General features: G+C 56.1%; 1 protein-coding gene across 15 annotated transcripts in view; it reads left to right on the top strand.

Annotated features, from left to right (window-relative positions):
• Positions 1-11,869, top strand: part of CACNA1B (calcium voltage-gated channel subunit alpha1 B) — a 179,992-nt gene extending 168,123 nt beyond the window's left edge. For all 15 annotated transcript variants that reach the window (XM_046022836.1, XM_046022834.1, XM_046022833.1 and 12 more), the window contains 8 exons: positions 2,750-2,857; positions 3,374-3,486; positions 4,494-4,621; positions 5,967-6,102; positions 6,265-6,381; positions 7,505-7,712; positions 7,961-8,205; positions 8,586-11,869. In XM_046022836.1, coding sequence (XP_045878792.1) covers positions 2,750-2,857; positions 3,374-3,486; positions 4,494-4,621; positions 5,967-6,102; positions 6,265-6,381; positions 7,505-7,712; positions 7,961-8,205; positions 8,586-9,116 — 1,586 coding nt within the window. In that variant the 3' untranslated portion in view covers positions 9,117-11,869. The remainder of the gene's footprint in view (positions 1-2,749; positions 2,858-3,373; positions 3,487-4,493; positions 4,622-5,966; positions 6,103-6,264; positions 6,382-7,504; positions 7,713-7,960; positions 8,206-8,585) is intronic.
• Positions 11,870-14,876: the final 3,007 nt, after the last annotated feature.

The following is a 14,876-nucleotide window of genomic DNA, read 5'->3' as shown; positions in this document are numbered from 1 at the left end:
TTGAGAAAAAATTTTGAAAAAAGTACAAAGCTGGAAAACTTACTCCACATGAATCAGAAGCCACCTATAAAGCAAGTCAATGGCAGAGACATGGGTCGGTGGAACACAAAGGACACTCACACTTACACAGCCAGTGGGTTTTTGATGAAATTGTAAAGGCAATTAATGGAGAAGGGATAATGTTTTCAACAAATGGTACTGGAAAAATTTAGACAGCTATATCCCCCCAAAGGGGAAAAATCTTGACCTTTACTATCTTAGTGTGCTTGGGCTGCCAATAACAAAATACCGTAAGTGAGTGCTTTAACCCAGAAATTTATTCCTCACAGTCTAGAGGCTGAAAGTCTGAATCAAGGTGTCGGGAAGGTAGGGTTCATCCCCAGGCCTGTTCTCTGGGTTTGTAGGGTGGTCACCTTCTCACCATGTGCTCACATGGTCTTTCCTTGAGTGGGTACAGAGAGTGAACGAATTTTCTGGTGTCCCTTCCCAGAAGGACACTAACTCTGTAGGTCAGGCCCTGCCCCCCCGACCTCATTTCACCTAATTACCTCCTTCTCAGCCTTATACAGTCCCAGCGAGAGTTCGGGTTTCAACAGGTGAGTGGGGGTAGTGCACAATGCAGCCCATGGCACATACATGGCACATGTCATCTCCTACCAAAATTAACTTGAAAATGATCATAGACATAATGTAAAATGTGAAATTATAAAACCTATAGAAGGAAACACAGGAGAGAAATTTTGGCAATTTTGAGTTTGGGAAAGATTTTTTAAAAAAATATTTTATTTATTTATTTGACAGAGAGACAGAGATCACAAGTAGGCAGAGAGGCAGGCAGAGAGAGGGGGAAGCAGGCTCCCCGCTGAGCAGAGAGCCCGATGTGGGACTCGATCCCAGGACCCTGAGATCATGACCTGAGCCGAAGGCAGCGGCTTAAACCACTGAGCCACCCAGGCGCCCCTGAGAAAGATTTTTTAAGAGAAAAAGCACGAGCCATCAAAGAAAAATCGATAAATTGAACTTCACCAATGTAAAAAACTTTTGCTTTACATTTAAGAAAATGAAAAGACAAGCTAAAGCAATGGTGAAGATATTTTTGAAACATATATCTGATACAGGATCAGTTTCCAGAATAGGTAAAGGTCTCCCACAACTCAGTAATAAGAAAATAGACAAACTGATAAAAATGGGCAAAGGGTTTGAACAGACATGTCACTGAGACGTATATATGGCAGGCAAGTAAACAGCTACAGAGACGCTCAATATCGTTAGTCGTTAGAGAAATCCAAAATAAAGCCACAATAAGGTAACACTACATGGTTATTAATATGGTTAAAATACTTTTTTAAAAGGACAATATTAAGTCCTGGTGAGAATGCATAATATGGAATTCTTGTCACCCTAGTTTGGCAGTTCCTTACAGTTTGGCCCAGCCATCCCACTCCTAAGTGGGAAGAAAAGAAACGTCTTTACAGAAACATCGATGCAGAGGTTCACAGCTTTATTTCATAATCCCCTCCAAATGTAAGCAACTCAAGGGTTTACAGGGGGTGAATGGATAAGCAAATTGTGGTCTGTCCATACAGTAAGATAGTCCTCAGCTATCAAAAGAAGCACACTAGGGGCGCCTGGGTGGCTCAGTGGGTTAAGCCGCTGCCTTCAGCTCAGGTCATGATCTCAGGGTCCTGGGATCGAGTCCCACATCGGGCTCTCTGCTCAGCGGAGAGCCTGTTTCCCTTCCTCTCTCTCTGCCTGCCTCTCTTGTGATTTCTCTCTGTCAAATAAAAAAAAAAGAAAAAGAAACACACTAACGACACGTTCGCCAACACAGATGAGTCTCAAATGCACTGGGCTGAGTGGGGAATCCCCCAAACCAAGACACCCTGCGATGTTATTCCTGTGGCATTCTGGAGAAGGCTGCATAAACCGGGACAGAAAACACACAGGGAGGGGAGGGGAGGAGAAGGCTAAGGGTCAGTTACAAAGGGAGCACGGAGGGGCTTTGGCCGTGGTCCCACGTCTCGATGGTGGGGGTGGATACGTGGCTTCGGGGGTTTATCGCAGTTCACAGAAGGGGACGACTGAAAAGGATGAGTGTCACTGTACGCACACCACACTAACCCTGATGCCAAAAAAAGATAAATCAGTATTTTATGCCTCTGCTGCTTCCCATCTCAGCATCTGCTCCTTGCAACGCCCAACCCCCATGCCCTGCTCAGTGAGCCTTGCTGTCCTGGCTCATGGCGTGTGACACACCCTGGTCCCTTTCTGCCTTCGGGGTCGTGCACACACGACACCTTTCCTGACCACCCTGTCCAACACGGCAGCCCTCCTGGTATGTCATCCCTCCTCCTTGGCTGCTTCTGCACCCAACACCCTAGATTTTGAACTTACTGCCACTTTATTAAGCCACGTCGTGCCACAGAGGCAGTAGCTTTGCTTTCGTTCCATCACCTAGAACAGTACCTGGCACGGGCGGGTGTCCACTCGATAGTGCTGAAGGGCTGGACCGCCACCGTGACCTTCTCCACTCCCAGGGCCCGTGCACGCAGGCCTCTGTCTCCAGACAGGAGCCCATCGGGGCGCTCAGATGGCCGCCGTGGCCACGCTTCTTCCTGCTCCGCCCTCTCTCCTAGCGCTGTCCTTGCCCGGTTTCCCTCTACACCACACCTCTCCCCGCCTGCTCCCCAAGGGGATATGCGACGGCTGCTGACATCTCTCTTCCCCTCCACACCCTGCCCCGTCCCAGCCGGCACCAAGCAGCACCAGTGTGATGCCGAGTTGAGGAAGGAGATCTCCTCTGTGTGGGCCAATCTGCCCCAGAAGACCCTGGATTTACTGGTGCCACCCCATAAACGTAAGTGAGGGCAAGAAACTCCCCTTGTTCACCCCCTTCTGTGTCCCACCCAGAGGCAGTGCCGGGACCCCTGGGACAGGGTGACCTCATTGATAGTCTAGACTTCGATTCCACCTGCGGGGAAATGGTCTTACGAGTGGGCACATAGGGACTGTGGGAGGGGATGACCTGGACTTTATTCTGTTGGCCACAGTCCCCCCCATTCCCGGTGGGGGGTGTACTTAAAAAGATCCAGAGAACAGCAGGGAGACTCCTGTTAGAGATGAAGGGCTTAAAGATTAGACCCCATATCCACTTCACTGGGAGGAGATGCAGGGCCCTGTGGAGAGTCAGTACAGCTCCAGGGAGCACGTGCCCAGTGTCCAAAGACACCATGTGGGGACCGTGCAACTTTGGCCAAGCCCTGTGGCCTTTCCTGAGCGTGTCCGGGGTTCCTCATGGTGGGGGCTCTTCCCTTGTCCCACCCCACCCCGCCTTCCTCCGCCATACTCCGTCCTCTGTTTTCTCTCCCTCCAGCCGATGAGATGACAGTGGGGAAGGTGTACGCGGCTCTGATGATATTCGACTTCTACAAACAGAACAAGACCACCAGGGATCAGATTCACCAGGCCACAGGAGGCCTGTCCCAGGTACCGGGTTTCAGGGTTCCCAAGAAGTACGCCTCAGGCTCTGACACCCGTCAGCTGTTTCGACAGCAGAGGGAGCGCACATCCTCCTGGGGATAGCACGGCAGGAAAAGGAGGACGAGAGGTCCCAACTGTGGCTTCACCTCTCCGCCCCCAAAGTCAGAGACTCCATGCAGCCTGTCTGCTTTCCAGTGGCTGGTCTCTTGCTAGTCCAGGGGTCCCCTGACTTGGAGAGCTAGTGTTCGGGAGCAGTAGACAAGGGACTGAGAACATGTTTCCTGGAGATACCAATTTCTTAAGTGGTAGAAGAAAGAAGTTCGAACAACACTCGAGGAGGTTGTCTGGGGAGGTGCGAGGAGAACTTGCTTATCCTGCACACGGGCAGGGAGCAGAGAGATTCAAACCGATGGGTCCAAGGTCATGATTTGTTCCACTCATGACTCTGACTGGGCTGGTGTGGGGCCCCGTCTTCCTGATGTCGCCCTTCAAAGAGAACAACTTCCCACATAGCCAAAGCGTCAGTGACCATATGTAGACTCTCTTGTCTAGAAAGTTGCCTGGTGGTCAGGGCTTGCGGGGACAGTCACCCCTCTTGGGATGGGAACTATCTGATGCCCGCCCACACCGCAGCTCCCCGTTCCCCGGGCTGTCGCAGACACCCTTCCGTGCCCTGCCCCCCACCAAGCCCGGAAATCTCAGAATTCTGCTCAATCTGGGGCTCACGCGGCCTCTGCCCGTCAATCCAAGTCGATGAGATGAAATATTTTTATCATTTCTAAGTGGATGCAGTCCCCGGATTTTGTAGGTGAGGAAGCTGAAGCTCCAAGAAGTGAAATGACTTTGCTGATGTCACTTACAGGCCAGGCTGGGAGGAAGACCCTGCCTCCCTCCTGTGTAGGGCTGGGGCAGGGCAGAAGGAGCACCAGCCCACGCTGTGGGGACCCGGCAGCTTCCTGGTGCACCTGTCTCTGCCCTTAGAGCTCTTCCCCTTCTCTGCGTCCCTTCTGCAGATGGGCCCTGTGTCCCTGTTCCACCCTCTGAAGGCTACGCTGGAGCAGACACAGCCCGCGGTGCTCCGAGGAGCCCGGGTTTTCCTTCGGCAGAAGAGCGCTGCCTCCCTCAGCAACGGCGGGGCCGTGTGAGTACCTGGCCAGGGGGCGTGGTGCTGGGAGGAGGGAGGACTCCTGGTGTCGGCACCTCCCAGAGGGGCTCTCTGCAGGCCTGGCCGCAGGACATGGAGCCTGGTCCCAGCGACACTTTGGGAGGAGGCTCCACTGTTCACCCCGTGCCCACCTCCGCCCAGATGGTTCTCGTGGGTGGTGCCTGGAAGCTGGCCCAGGCCGGCTGCTGGAGCCGTCTGTGGTGGTCCCCAGAGCTGATTCCCCAACGCGACACAGGTGCCTCTGATGGTCCCGAGGTCAGCGGCTCCAGACCGTCCCCTCCCAGTGCGTGTGCCCATTTGCCTTCCCGCGCAGGGGCCTCTGCCTCTGCTCACTCCCTGCCCGTCGAGAAATTACTTGTTTCCACCTCGGTCCCCACCGCATTCTGTTGACGCCTTGTGTGTGTCTGGTCTTCCGAACCCCTCTAAGACGCCTTTCCCTCAGATGCCCGCTCTGGTCGCGCTTTCTGAAGCAGCTGTATCCGGTACACAAACTGGTGACATCCTTCTCGCCTGTCCTCTGACTCTTGCCGCAGTAATTCTTGGGCATGAACCACCCAAACCGAGTGCCGTGAAAGAGCAGTGACCTGTCCTGTGCCGTGTGTCGCCGAGGGGTGGTGCAGCGGGCTCCTCTAGCCAGCCCCTGGGGCCAGCAGGGTCCCGTGTCTGCTCACACCCCATCGGCTCAAACGGACCCCTGGCTGAGCGCCAAGGGAGGGGCTTCTGCTCCGCCTCATGCAGCGGGGGCTGAGGCGCGGGGGCTGAGGCGCGGGGCCCGAGAGCAGACTGGGCGTGGCTGGCATGCTTAGGGCTCCCGACGTCCTCTCGTTGGCACACGTTTGGATGCTCTTCTTTGAAGCCGGGTTGTGGGTCTTGCACTGTTAATGAGGTGGATTTTGCTGAGTCCTAAACTGCCTGTAACTCAGCAGCCAGGGCTTGCCGGGCACAAGCATCAACAGGATGTCCGTACTGGGCGTTGTGCACGTCGTACACGTGTGGTCTTTGCTGAGAACCGTCCCTGCTCCAGCTGCACACAGGAGGCCGTGTTTAGGGCTGAGGAAGCTGCTGGCCGGGCCCAGCCCTCCCTCGGACTCCTCTCCGGGGCCCTCTAGGGCCGTCTGCTCAGAGCCTGGCTCTGGGTCCACACCCCTTGCCCCGTGGCCATTTGAGGGCCTGCACGGGAGGGCCTTGCGCCGCTGGGCTGCTCCTGAGCCCGGGCAGAAGGGCCAGTGTAGCTTCCTGTCAGGCTGGGGCCGGGTCCTCGGTGGACTTGCCGGGGCCCACAGACCTCTGAGCCAACAGGACAATCGTCTCTGCTCTACAGACAAACCCAAGAGAGCGGCATCAAGGAGTCTGTTTCCTGGGGCACTCAGCGGACCCAGGAGGTACCCAGTGAGGCAAGGGCACCCCTGGAGCGTGGCCACTCCACAGAGATCCCAGTGGTGCAGCCGGGAAAGCCGGTGCGGGCTCCTGGGGACTCAGGCTGGGGCTGGCGGACAAGATGGGGGGCGTGAGGCAGGGATGGTGGGAGATGCCAGGAACGCGGCAGGGAGCCCCGGGGGAGGGGGAGAAGGTGAGAGTGGAGTGGGGGCTGCCGTGACTGTGCGCTGCTCCGTGCCCAGGCCGTGGATGTCCAGATGCAGACCGTGGCCCTGAGAGGTCCTGACGGGGAACCCCAGCCCGGCCTGGAGAGCCAGGGACGAGCGGCCTCCATGCCCCGCCTGGCTGCAGAGACTCAGGTGGGTGGTCTGGGAGGGTCAGGGTCATGGGAGGGTGGGGGAGCGGGGGATGAGGAAACCTGGCTTGGGGAGGGCTTGTGTCCCTCGTGAAGGCTCCCCACCTTATGGCAGCCTGGATGCTGTCGGCCCTGTCGGGGACTCCTGGGACTCCACAATGGACTCAAGAGGAACAGCCAGGGTCCTCCGAGGCCTGCCAAGAGTCTCCAGCACCCACCGGTGGTCAGCCTCTTTTTGGGTTACTGTGGGCCAGTGTGCGTGACCCAGCCTTTCCCTCTCTAGGACATACCTGTCCCACCCTAGTGCACCCCCTTCCCACCAGTGCATAAGGTGCCTCACACCTTGGTCCTCCCTTTTCCGGTCGAAGCTCTGGGGGTGATCTGCCCTGTTCCTTCTCTGGTGTGCAGGAGCTCCCAGCTCCGTCCCCTGCTCCTTCGGGGATGCAGGGACGCTCTAGGGCAGGGGGGCTGCATGCCCTTTCACAAGGACTCAGAGAGGGGCCTGCAGATCTGAGACTGGGTCGGGGGCCCTGTTTTCACTTGCTGGGAAGGTGAGGGGCTTTAGAAGAGCATGACCTGTGGTCTGGGGCCTTCAGCGCTGGCCTGGGGCTGGCCGTGTCCCTACCTCCTTTTGTGGTTCCTGGCTCTGCACATTCAAAATGACTTCATCCTCTAAACTTGTCTCTGTGTCCCACTGCTGGTGGCTCCCGCCCTCTTCCCCTTCCTGACCCTGGCCAGTGGAGCGGCTGCAGGACACTGAGTGGAAGCCGTGGGTCTGCTCCACGTGGGCCCATTTCCACGGGTCCTGGTTCCAGCTCAGGGCGGCAGCCCGTGGCCCTGGCCCAGCAGAGCCATCACACGCAGCTCCCCTCGGTGTTCTCCTAGCCCGGCCCCAGCCTCCCTCTTCCTGGCCTCCTCCCTGTCCTCCCGGGACACTGAGGCAACAGCTCTCTGCGCCCTGCTGGCAGAGATGGACAGCAGCCTGTGCCGCGCTCCGGGAGAAAGGGTGGGCCTGGGTGGGGAAGAGCTTTTCAGGGAGAGGGAGGGGCCTGGTGGTTCTGGAGCCCCAGACCCGTCTCTCAGACTGTGAGATAAAGGATGCCCCCCCCCACCCCCCCGCCCCGCAGCCGGCCCCCAGCGCCAGCCCCATGAAGCGGTCCATCTCCACACTGGCGCCCCAGCGCCCTCACGTGGCTCATCTCTGCAACGCGGCCCTGGACCGCGCCCCGGCCAGCCAGCCTGTGCCCCACCACCACCACCGCTGCCACCGCCGCAGGGACAGGAAGCAGAAGTCCCTGGAGAAGGGGCCCAGCCTGTCTGCAGACACAGATGGTGGTGCGTCAGGGTCCCTCGGATGTCCAGGGCCTGGGGCAGGGGTCTGAACCCTCTTCCTCTCTGTGCCTCGACCGTACAAGCAGTCCTGAGTAGGGGGTGGTGAGTCGCAGGTCTGGGGACCAGGCAGGACCACCCGCCCACCTCGGCTCTTCCCTGGGTCCTCCTGCTAGTCCTGGGGACCAGGTCTGGGCTGGGGGGTCTGTCTCCCCGCCTGGCTCTCTGTGCTGACTTTCCCTCTTCCTGGCCAGCACCCAGCAGTGCCGCAGGGCCAGGCCCACCCCCGGGAGAGGGACCCACAGGCTGCCGGAGGGAGCGCAGACAGGAGCGGGGCCGGTCCCAGGAGCGGAGGCAGCCTTCTTCCTCTTCCTCGGAGAAGCAGCGCTTCTACTCCTGCGACCGCTTTGGGGGCCGTGAGCCCTCGCGTCCCAAACCCTCTCTCGGCAGCCACCCCACATCGCCAACAGCTGGGCAGGAGCCAGGACCCCCGAGACCAGTAAGACGGGACCCCCTCGGTGCCCCTCCTTGTAAGACTCCCCCCGCCACCTTTCCGAATCGTCCTTCACGTCCTGGTTCCCTGGCCCGAGTCTCCTCCCCTCTTCCTGGCCCCACTGCTCCTCCACCAGCCCAGGCCTCCCCTCCCAGCTGCCCTGGACTGGCCTCTGGTCTCGCCCCTCCCTGAGCTGTGCCTGTCCCTTTGTCACCCGTTGTTTCCAGCTACGTTTCCCCCACCACACGCCCTACCGGTCCCCCTCCTCGGGCGCCTGCCTCTCTCCCTGCCTCCCTGCCCCTCCTTCCAGTGGTGCTCACCTGCACTGGCCTCTGGCCCCGTACTTTCATTTTTTCCTCTTTTTGCTCTGTTCTGCTTTCTTGTAGGGTGGCGGCTCCGTGAACGGGAGCCCCTTGTTGTCGGCATCCGGTGCTAGCACCCCTGGCCGTGGCGGGCGGAGGCAGCTCCCCCAGACTCCGCTGACCCCCCGTCCCAGCGTCACCTACAAGACGGCCAACTCTTCGCCTGTCCACTTCGCTGGGGCACAGACCAGCCTCCCCACCTTCTCCCCAGGCCGGCTTAGTCGTGGCCTTTCCGAACACAACGCTCTGCTCCAGAGAGACCCCCTCAGCCAGCCCCTGGCTGCCGGCTCCAGGATCGGCTCTGACCCTTACCTGGGGCAGCGTCCGGACAGTGAGGACGCAGCCCGCACCCAGCCTGAGGACACGCTTACCTTCGAGGAGGCCGTGGCCACCAACTCAGGCCGCTCCTCCCGGACTTCCTACGTGTCCTCTCTGACCTCCCAGTCCCACCCCCTCCGCCGCGTGCCCAATGGCTACCACTGCACTCTGGGACTCGGCTCGGGCGGCCGGGCCCGGCACAGCTACCACCACCCCGACCAGGACCACTGGTGCTAGCTGCACCGCCCACGCCACGCGCCTGCGCCGCGGCCGCCTCCCGCCGATGAGTTTTATCATCCACGCTGGCTCCGGGGGACGCTCAGGGGCACCGAGGCGGGGGGCAGCAGCCCCTGCGGGGAGGGGCCCTGCCTTTGGGGCCAGCTGGGGGGAGGCCCCGCTGCTCCCCCCGCCACCTCCTCCTTCACACTGGACCGAGTCTTAAGCCCTTTCAGACAGGGCTGTGGCTCTCTCTGTCCGCCGGTCTGCCTGCCTGGGGCTCGTACCACAGACCCTACACGGGAAGTGGCTGCGTGTGCTGAGTAGGACGCTGCCGGTCTGAATCCTGCGTGCTGGGTCCCAGCATCCGGGGTGTGTGTCTGGAGCCGTTCCGAGGAGGTCTGGAGCTCGCGGAGGCCATCCTTTATCCAAGTCTGTGGCCCTGGGGAACCTGGCACGTTTGAACGCCTGGCCAGACAAGACAGAGTTGACGGTCCACGGGCAGCAGCCTGGGGAGCCTGGGCCGTGGCTCCATGTGTTCTTGGCAGCGCCCACAAACACGGACATGTCCGGCGTGGCTCTTTGTACCTGAAACCACAAATGGACACCAGAAATACACTCTCACACTCTGTCCTCTCCCAGATGCTGTCAACCCTGGCGGGGACCAAATCTGGAAAACATTCTGGCTGTTGGTTTTGGTTTTTAATCACAACACCCTTCCCTCTTTTGTCAATTCCATATACTTGATCTAGAAAAAAGAGAAAAAACTGGGGAAGGAAATAGTAATACTACTTAAAAAAATCCAACCTGTAGGAAGCTCTCAGCTCTTTGGTGTGTGTGCGCGTGCGCGCGCGCGTGCGCGTGTGTGTGTGTCTTGTGTGAGGAGACGCTCTTGCGTCCAGCCTGGGTGGTCCCCCAGCTCCCCTGGCCCCTGCTGCTCTCGACCAAGTGCCTGACTTCCGAGCCCTCTCGTGCCAGGCTCCTGGGGGCGGTGACGTGAAGCCTGTGTGAAGCGTGGGTGAATCCTTGGAACTGTGCCCAGTTCCAGATATCGACCAGGTCCAAGGCTGGTGCCAGTGGAGAACACTCGTGTAACATCCAGTGGGACGGCTGTCGTTGGAAACGAAGCGACCATTTCCCCGTGTTCCTCCCACGAGTGAAAGGGCTTCCTGGGAAGCCACACAGCAGCGTAGAGCATGTCCTCGTGTGGGGTGTTTTCAGTCTGTCGCACATCTGAATCTCAGGGACGGGATGCCTGCCAAAGGGGGCATGATGTCTGTCGTCGTGAGTTTCTTTTCAGAGAAGGCCAGAGAGAGGGAGAGGTACTCACAAGAGGGAGAGGTGGGGGCAGGAGGGAGGGTCTGTGTCTGGGCAGACACGGCACTTGGGACGCCCCAAGTGAATGAGGCCACGACTCAGAGGAAGGGACGCGGCAAGGAGAAGCTTCGAGACTGTGGCTCGCGTGGGAGGCACGCGAAGCCCGGCACTGTTCGTGGCACAGGACGTGGGAAAGCAGAAAGCGAAAGAGGAATCCAACCTCATGGCCACTCTCAAAAGGGAAACACCGGAGTTAGGAGGCTGTGGGTAAAATGCCGGGAGACCCTTTGTTGCGTGGACGAAAGGAGAACTTAGATGGTCAGATTTTGGTGCGCCCTCCGTGTCTGGAAACGTCAGATGATCGCTTTGCCGGATCTTTTGAGTGATCCCATTGGCTGCCACCCCATGACTCACCTTAAAGAAACTTGGCCTGTGATGTGTGTGTGCGTTTCTCTGTGTGGAGGTGTGTCCCAGTGAGCGGGTGTCGCTAACCCATAGGGCTATGCAACAAAAGACACATGTTCAGTAGAACTAAATCACATCAGACCACCACCTGTTCCAGGGTTTCAGCACGATTGTGACCAAACCATTTTATAGAATTTCCTTACCGGAAGGCACAACACTCTGAAACTTTAAGATTACAGAGTATTTTACTGCAATAGGAAACGATAACTGGGAGGGTATCTCAGCCTGCATGAGACGCTGTGCTCCTGTTGCAAAGTGGAAGGATGTGTATTTTGATACTGATGTTTCATCTCTGGCCCATGTTACTTTGAATGTATCCATTCTGTGCAGAACCACAGCTGCTTCCAAGGCCATGGTGGGTGGAGAATCACTGTTGTAGCCCAGCACAGCCTCACCAGTTTGTCTGGATTCTTCTAGACACTGGAATTGGTGAAAACTACAGGGAGTGGGGGAGGAGATACCTTGTCTTGTTTTCCTGACTTTGGGTTTTGTTTCTGTATCGTCTCTTCTCAGCTATCATATGTTTCCACTGAGATCTCATAGTGAGTTGCCAAATTTGAAATGCATTAACCAGTTGTCTGCATCTGGAGCAGTCAAGCAGTGGCTGTAGTTTGATTAAGTTATGTGTGCATGTAAAATATATACATATATACATATATACGAGTATGTGCATGAAATGTATATCTTCGTACTTTTTGATACAATGTACTCATTTGTTAATTTTTAATTATATTTGATATAAATCAAAGGTTTGTTGCAAAACTTTATATTTAAGAACAGTGTTAAAAAAAAAAAAAACCCAAAAAGAAGTCCCAACCATGCAACACAACTGGGACCTGCTTTAAAACAATCCTGTGATTGATGAGTTTGCTGCCTGAGTAATATTGATCACCCAGACTTTGGATTCTGCTATTGTTTCTACAATGACATTTTGTATGAATCAAAGTCCTTGGATTAAAATAAAACTTAGCAAAAAATCAAATCAAACCCCACCATGCTGCTGGGTGATGTATGCAGGGGGTGTGGGAGTCAGCAATCTGTGTGTCCTCAGGAGGCCGGGCTGCCTCCATGGGCACGCGGGCGGGAGTGCAGAACCGAGGAGCTCTCTGGAGAAAATAAGAACCCTCTGAAACTTTTTTGGGTCTGTTCATGATGCAAGTGTGGGGTTGGGCTGACGGTCATGGGTTGGGGTCAGGATCAGTGTCTGGATCGGGGTCATGGTCTGGGTTAGGTTTAAGCATAATCAGCTTTCTTCCCCCTCCTCCACCTCCCTATGCCTCCAGGATGGACAGGACTCACCCAGGGTCACACGTGAGTCAGAGGTGAGTTGGAACATTGGTTTTTGGCCTCTCACTCCTGGGCTTTAACAGAAAAGTGAAATAGCTCATCACTGACTGTTTCAGATCCAGCTCAAGCCCAGTCAGGAGCTGTAGAGGGCCTCAGAGGTCACACACAGCTCTTCCTCCCTCCCACCTGAGAAGGGTGTCACTGGCCACACTCTGCCTGGGCAGCCCCAAGTTCCAGCACCACTCTGACCCATGAGGGCACTGAGGAAACACGTATGGATTGATACAGGACTGACTGCAGTGGCCTACCTGCCCCCATGTGCAGTCTCCTTGCAGGCCGGTGGGGCTCTCCTGGCCCTGGCTAGATCCTCCGTCCCATCCAAGTGATCAACAGTGAACAGTGGACAGACAGCCCTTGGCCTATCACCATCTCAGGAGGCATCTGTGGTTCTCCAGTTCAGGCCAGGCATGGTCTTGACAACCCCTATGGCCAGTTACTGAGCTGACTGTGCTCCTGGAATGTAATAAGTCCATGGGCTGTGTAGACAGCCCCCCCCACAGGATGTTTCCATTCCCAACACCTGCGTGGTTGAGACAAGCTCGTCCTCCCTCAGTCTCCTAACCTGCCAAGTGTTGGATGCGGCCCTGGCCACAACAGCTGTCCTGCAGACTGGCTCTTCTGTCCTTTGGTCTCCCGATACGTATGTAAACCTTGGGCATGCTTATTTGTTAGAATCGAGGTTATGGGAGTAACTGTGTCTCCCAGCGAGCAGTGTTCTCACTGAGACCGTGTGGATTCAGAGAGCCGCACGCAGGATTCAGGACTGTGGCCTCCAGAAGGTGTACCACGTGTGGATTCTAGGTGTGGAATGATCCTTGAGCCTCCCACGACTTCACTGAGCAATAATTTCCTGATCATCCTCATATTTGGTGTCTGCGCTTTGTAAAGGAGAGAGAAGAGATTGGAAATGAGCCAGTGTGTTCTCTGGAGTTGGGTGATTAATGTGTGTGTGTGGGGGGGGCAGGGGTGACTCCCAGGCTTCCCTCCTCCCAAGGGCACAAGCGAGGTCTGTGTGCCTTCCAGTCTCTGAGATCCGAGGACCCAATGCCCAGGGCAGGAGCCTTGAGTGTCCCACCAACAGCAAAGTTGTTTTTTCAGCAGTTATAAGAGCGTCTTGCCATCGTGGGAGGACAGGAAGAGCCCTGGATGGGCGGCTGCAGCCCCTGACCCTAAGTGCACCCCTTCCTTCCCTGGGCTTCAGATTCCACAGCCGTGTAGTCACCCACCAGTGATGCAGAATCTGCTGCTTTCCCCGCCCAGCATCTGCTCTCACGTCCAAGTCCAGCATCTCAGCTTCCCTTTGGGAACCACATCTCACCTGCCTCCCACCCAAACAGTTCCAGAGGGCAGACCCCCCCATTCCGCCCACCTCAAAGATGGACATATGATCCAAGTCTACCCAACCCCATGCTCTGCCCTCTGGGTGCTCTGATGGCTTCAAGGATGAGAGTGTGACCCGAGCCAGGCCAAAGACACTTAAAGCCATGACTTCGTGGAACCCAAGGGAAAGAGAAACGCTTCCCAGTAGAATGGATGGTGAGTGAGTGTTAGGCTGGAGTTGTGGGAAGCCCCAGGTGCAGTGAGAGAGACTGTGCCTGAGAATGGGGTCTCCCCAGAGCACTTAGCAGGATGGAGTGTTGGAGAGGGTCCAGCTCACCCTGTGAGAGTGTGAGCCCTTGGGCCTGCCAGGTCTAGACCCACTCTTGTTTCTTACAAGTGTTGATGTATTTCTACCATTTAAAAATTTATTTTACTTCAGTAAATATGTCCAGTCCCTTGCCATCCACAGTGCTGGGTGACACATCAGGGGTGACAATCCCTGAGACTTCCCATGCATGGTGTCCTCACAGGGTGGGCCAGAGCAGGGGGGAGACAAGAAGGTGGGGTCAGGTCCCAGAGGAGCTCCGGAACGGTTCTGTCCCTGCTCCTTCTCTGTCCCCGGAGAGGAAAACCCCAGAACAGTGAGGGGAGAACCAGCAGGAGCAAGAGGCCCCTGGATGGTTAAGTGATCTGCTTGTTTTTCCCTTATTTTAGGGTCCAGTTTGTAAATGTGCATTCTTATTAGGAAATTACCCATTTCCTCTAGGCTTTCTGTCTGATGCAATAGGTTTCTCTTATTTGACCTTTAATTTCTACTCCTTTTTTAAAAAAAAAAAAGATTTTATTTATGTATTTGATAGAGAGAGAGAGAGAGAGAGAGAGAGAGAGTACAAGCAGGGGAAGCAGGAGGGAGAGGGAGAAGCAGGCTTAACAGGGAGAAGCAGATGCTTGACTGACTGAGCCACACAGCCGCTCCTAATTTCTCCTCTTTTTGTAGTTTTCTACAAAATTTTCACAATTAATGAACAAATATTGATATGTTATTTTTAGCTAAAGTCTGTATTTTATTTAAGTTACCCTCCGTTCTACCTTTCTTGCTCCAGGATCCCATGCTGGGCACCACGTGCCATGTGCCCATCATGTCTCTTCAGGCTCTTCTTGGCCGTGACCGTTTCTCAGATTTACTTGTTTTCCTCGTGATTAGACTGGGGTTATGGGTTCTGAGGAAGCAGATCAGGGAGGTAAAGGGCTTTGTCATCACTTTGTAACAAGGGAACACTTATCACTGTCCGTGTTCATGGTCACCTGCTGAGGCAATGCTGGTCAGGTTTC

The sequence above is a fragment of the Meles meles genome, chromosome 11 (genome assembly GCF_922984935.1).
Source record: "Meles meles chromosome 11, mMelMel3.1 paternal haplotype, whole genome shotgun sequence".
Taxonomy (NCBI): domain Eukaryota; kingdom Metazoa; phylum Chordata; class Mammalia; order Carnivora; family Mustelidae; genus Meles; species Meles meles.
Note: the sequence above shows the minus strand (reverse complement) of the source record. Positions and strands in the feature narration are given on the sequence as shown.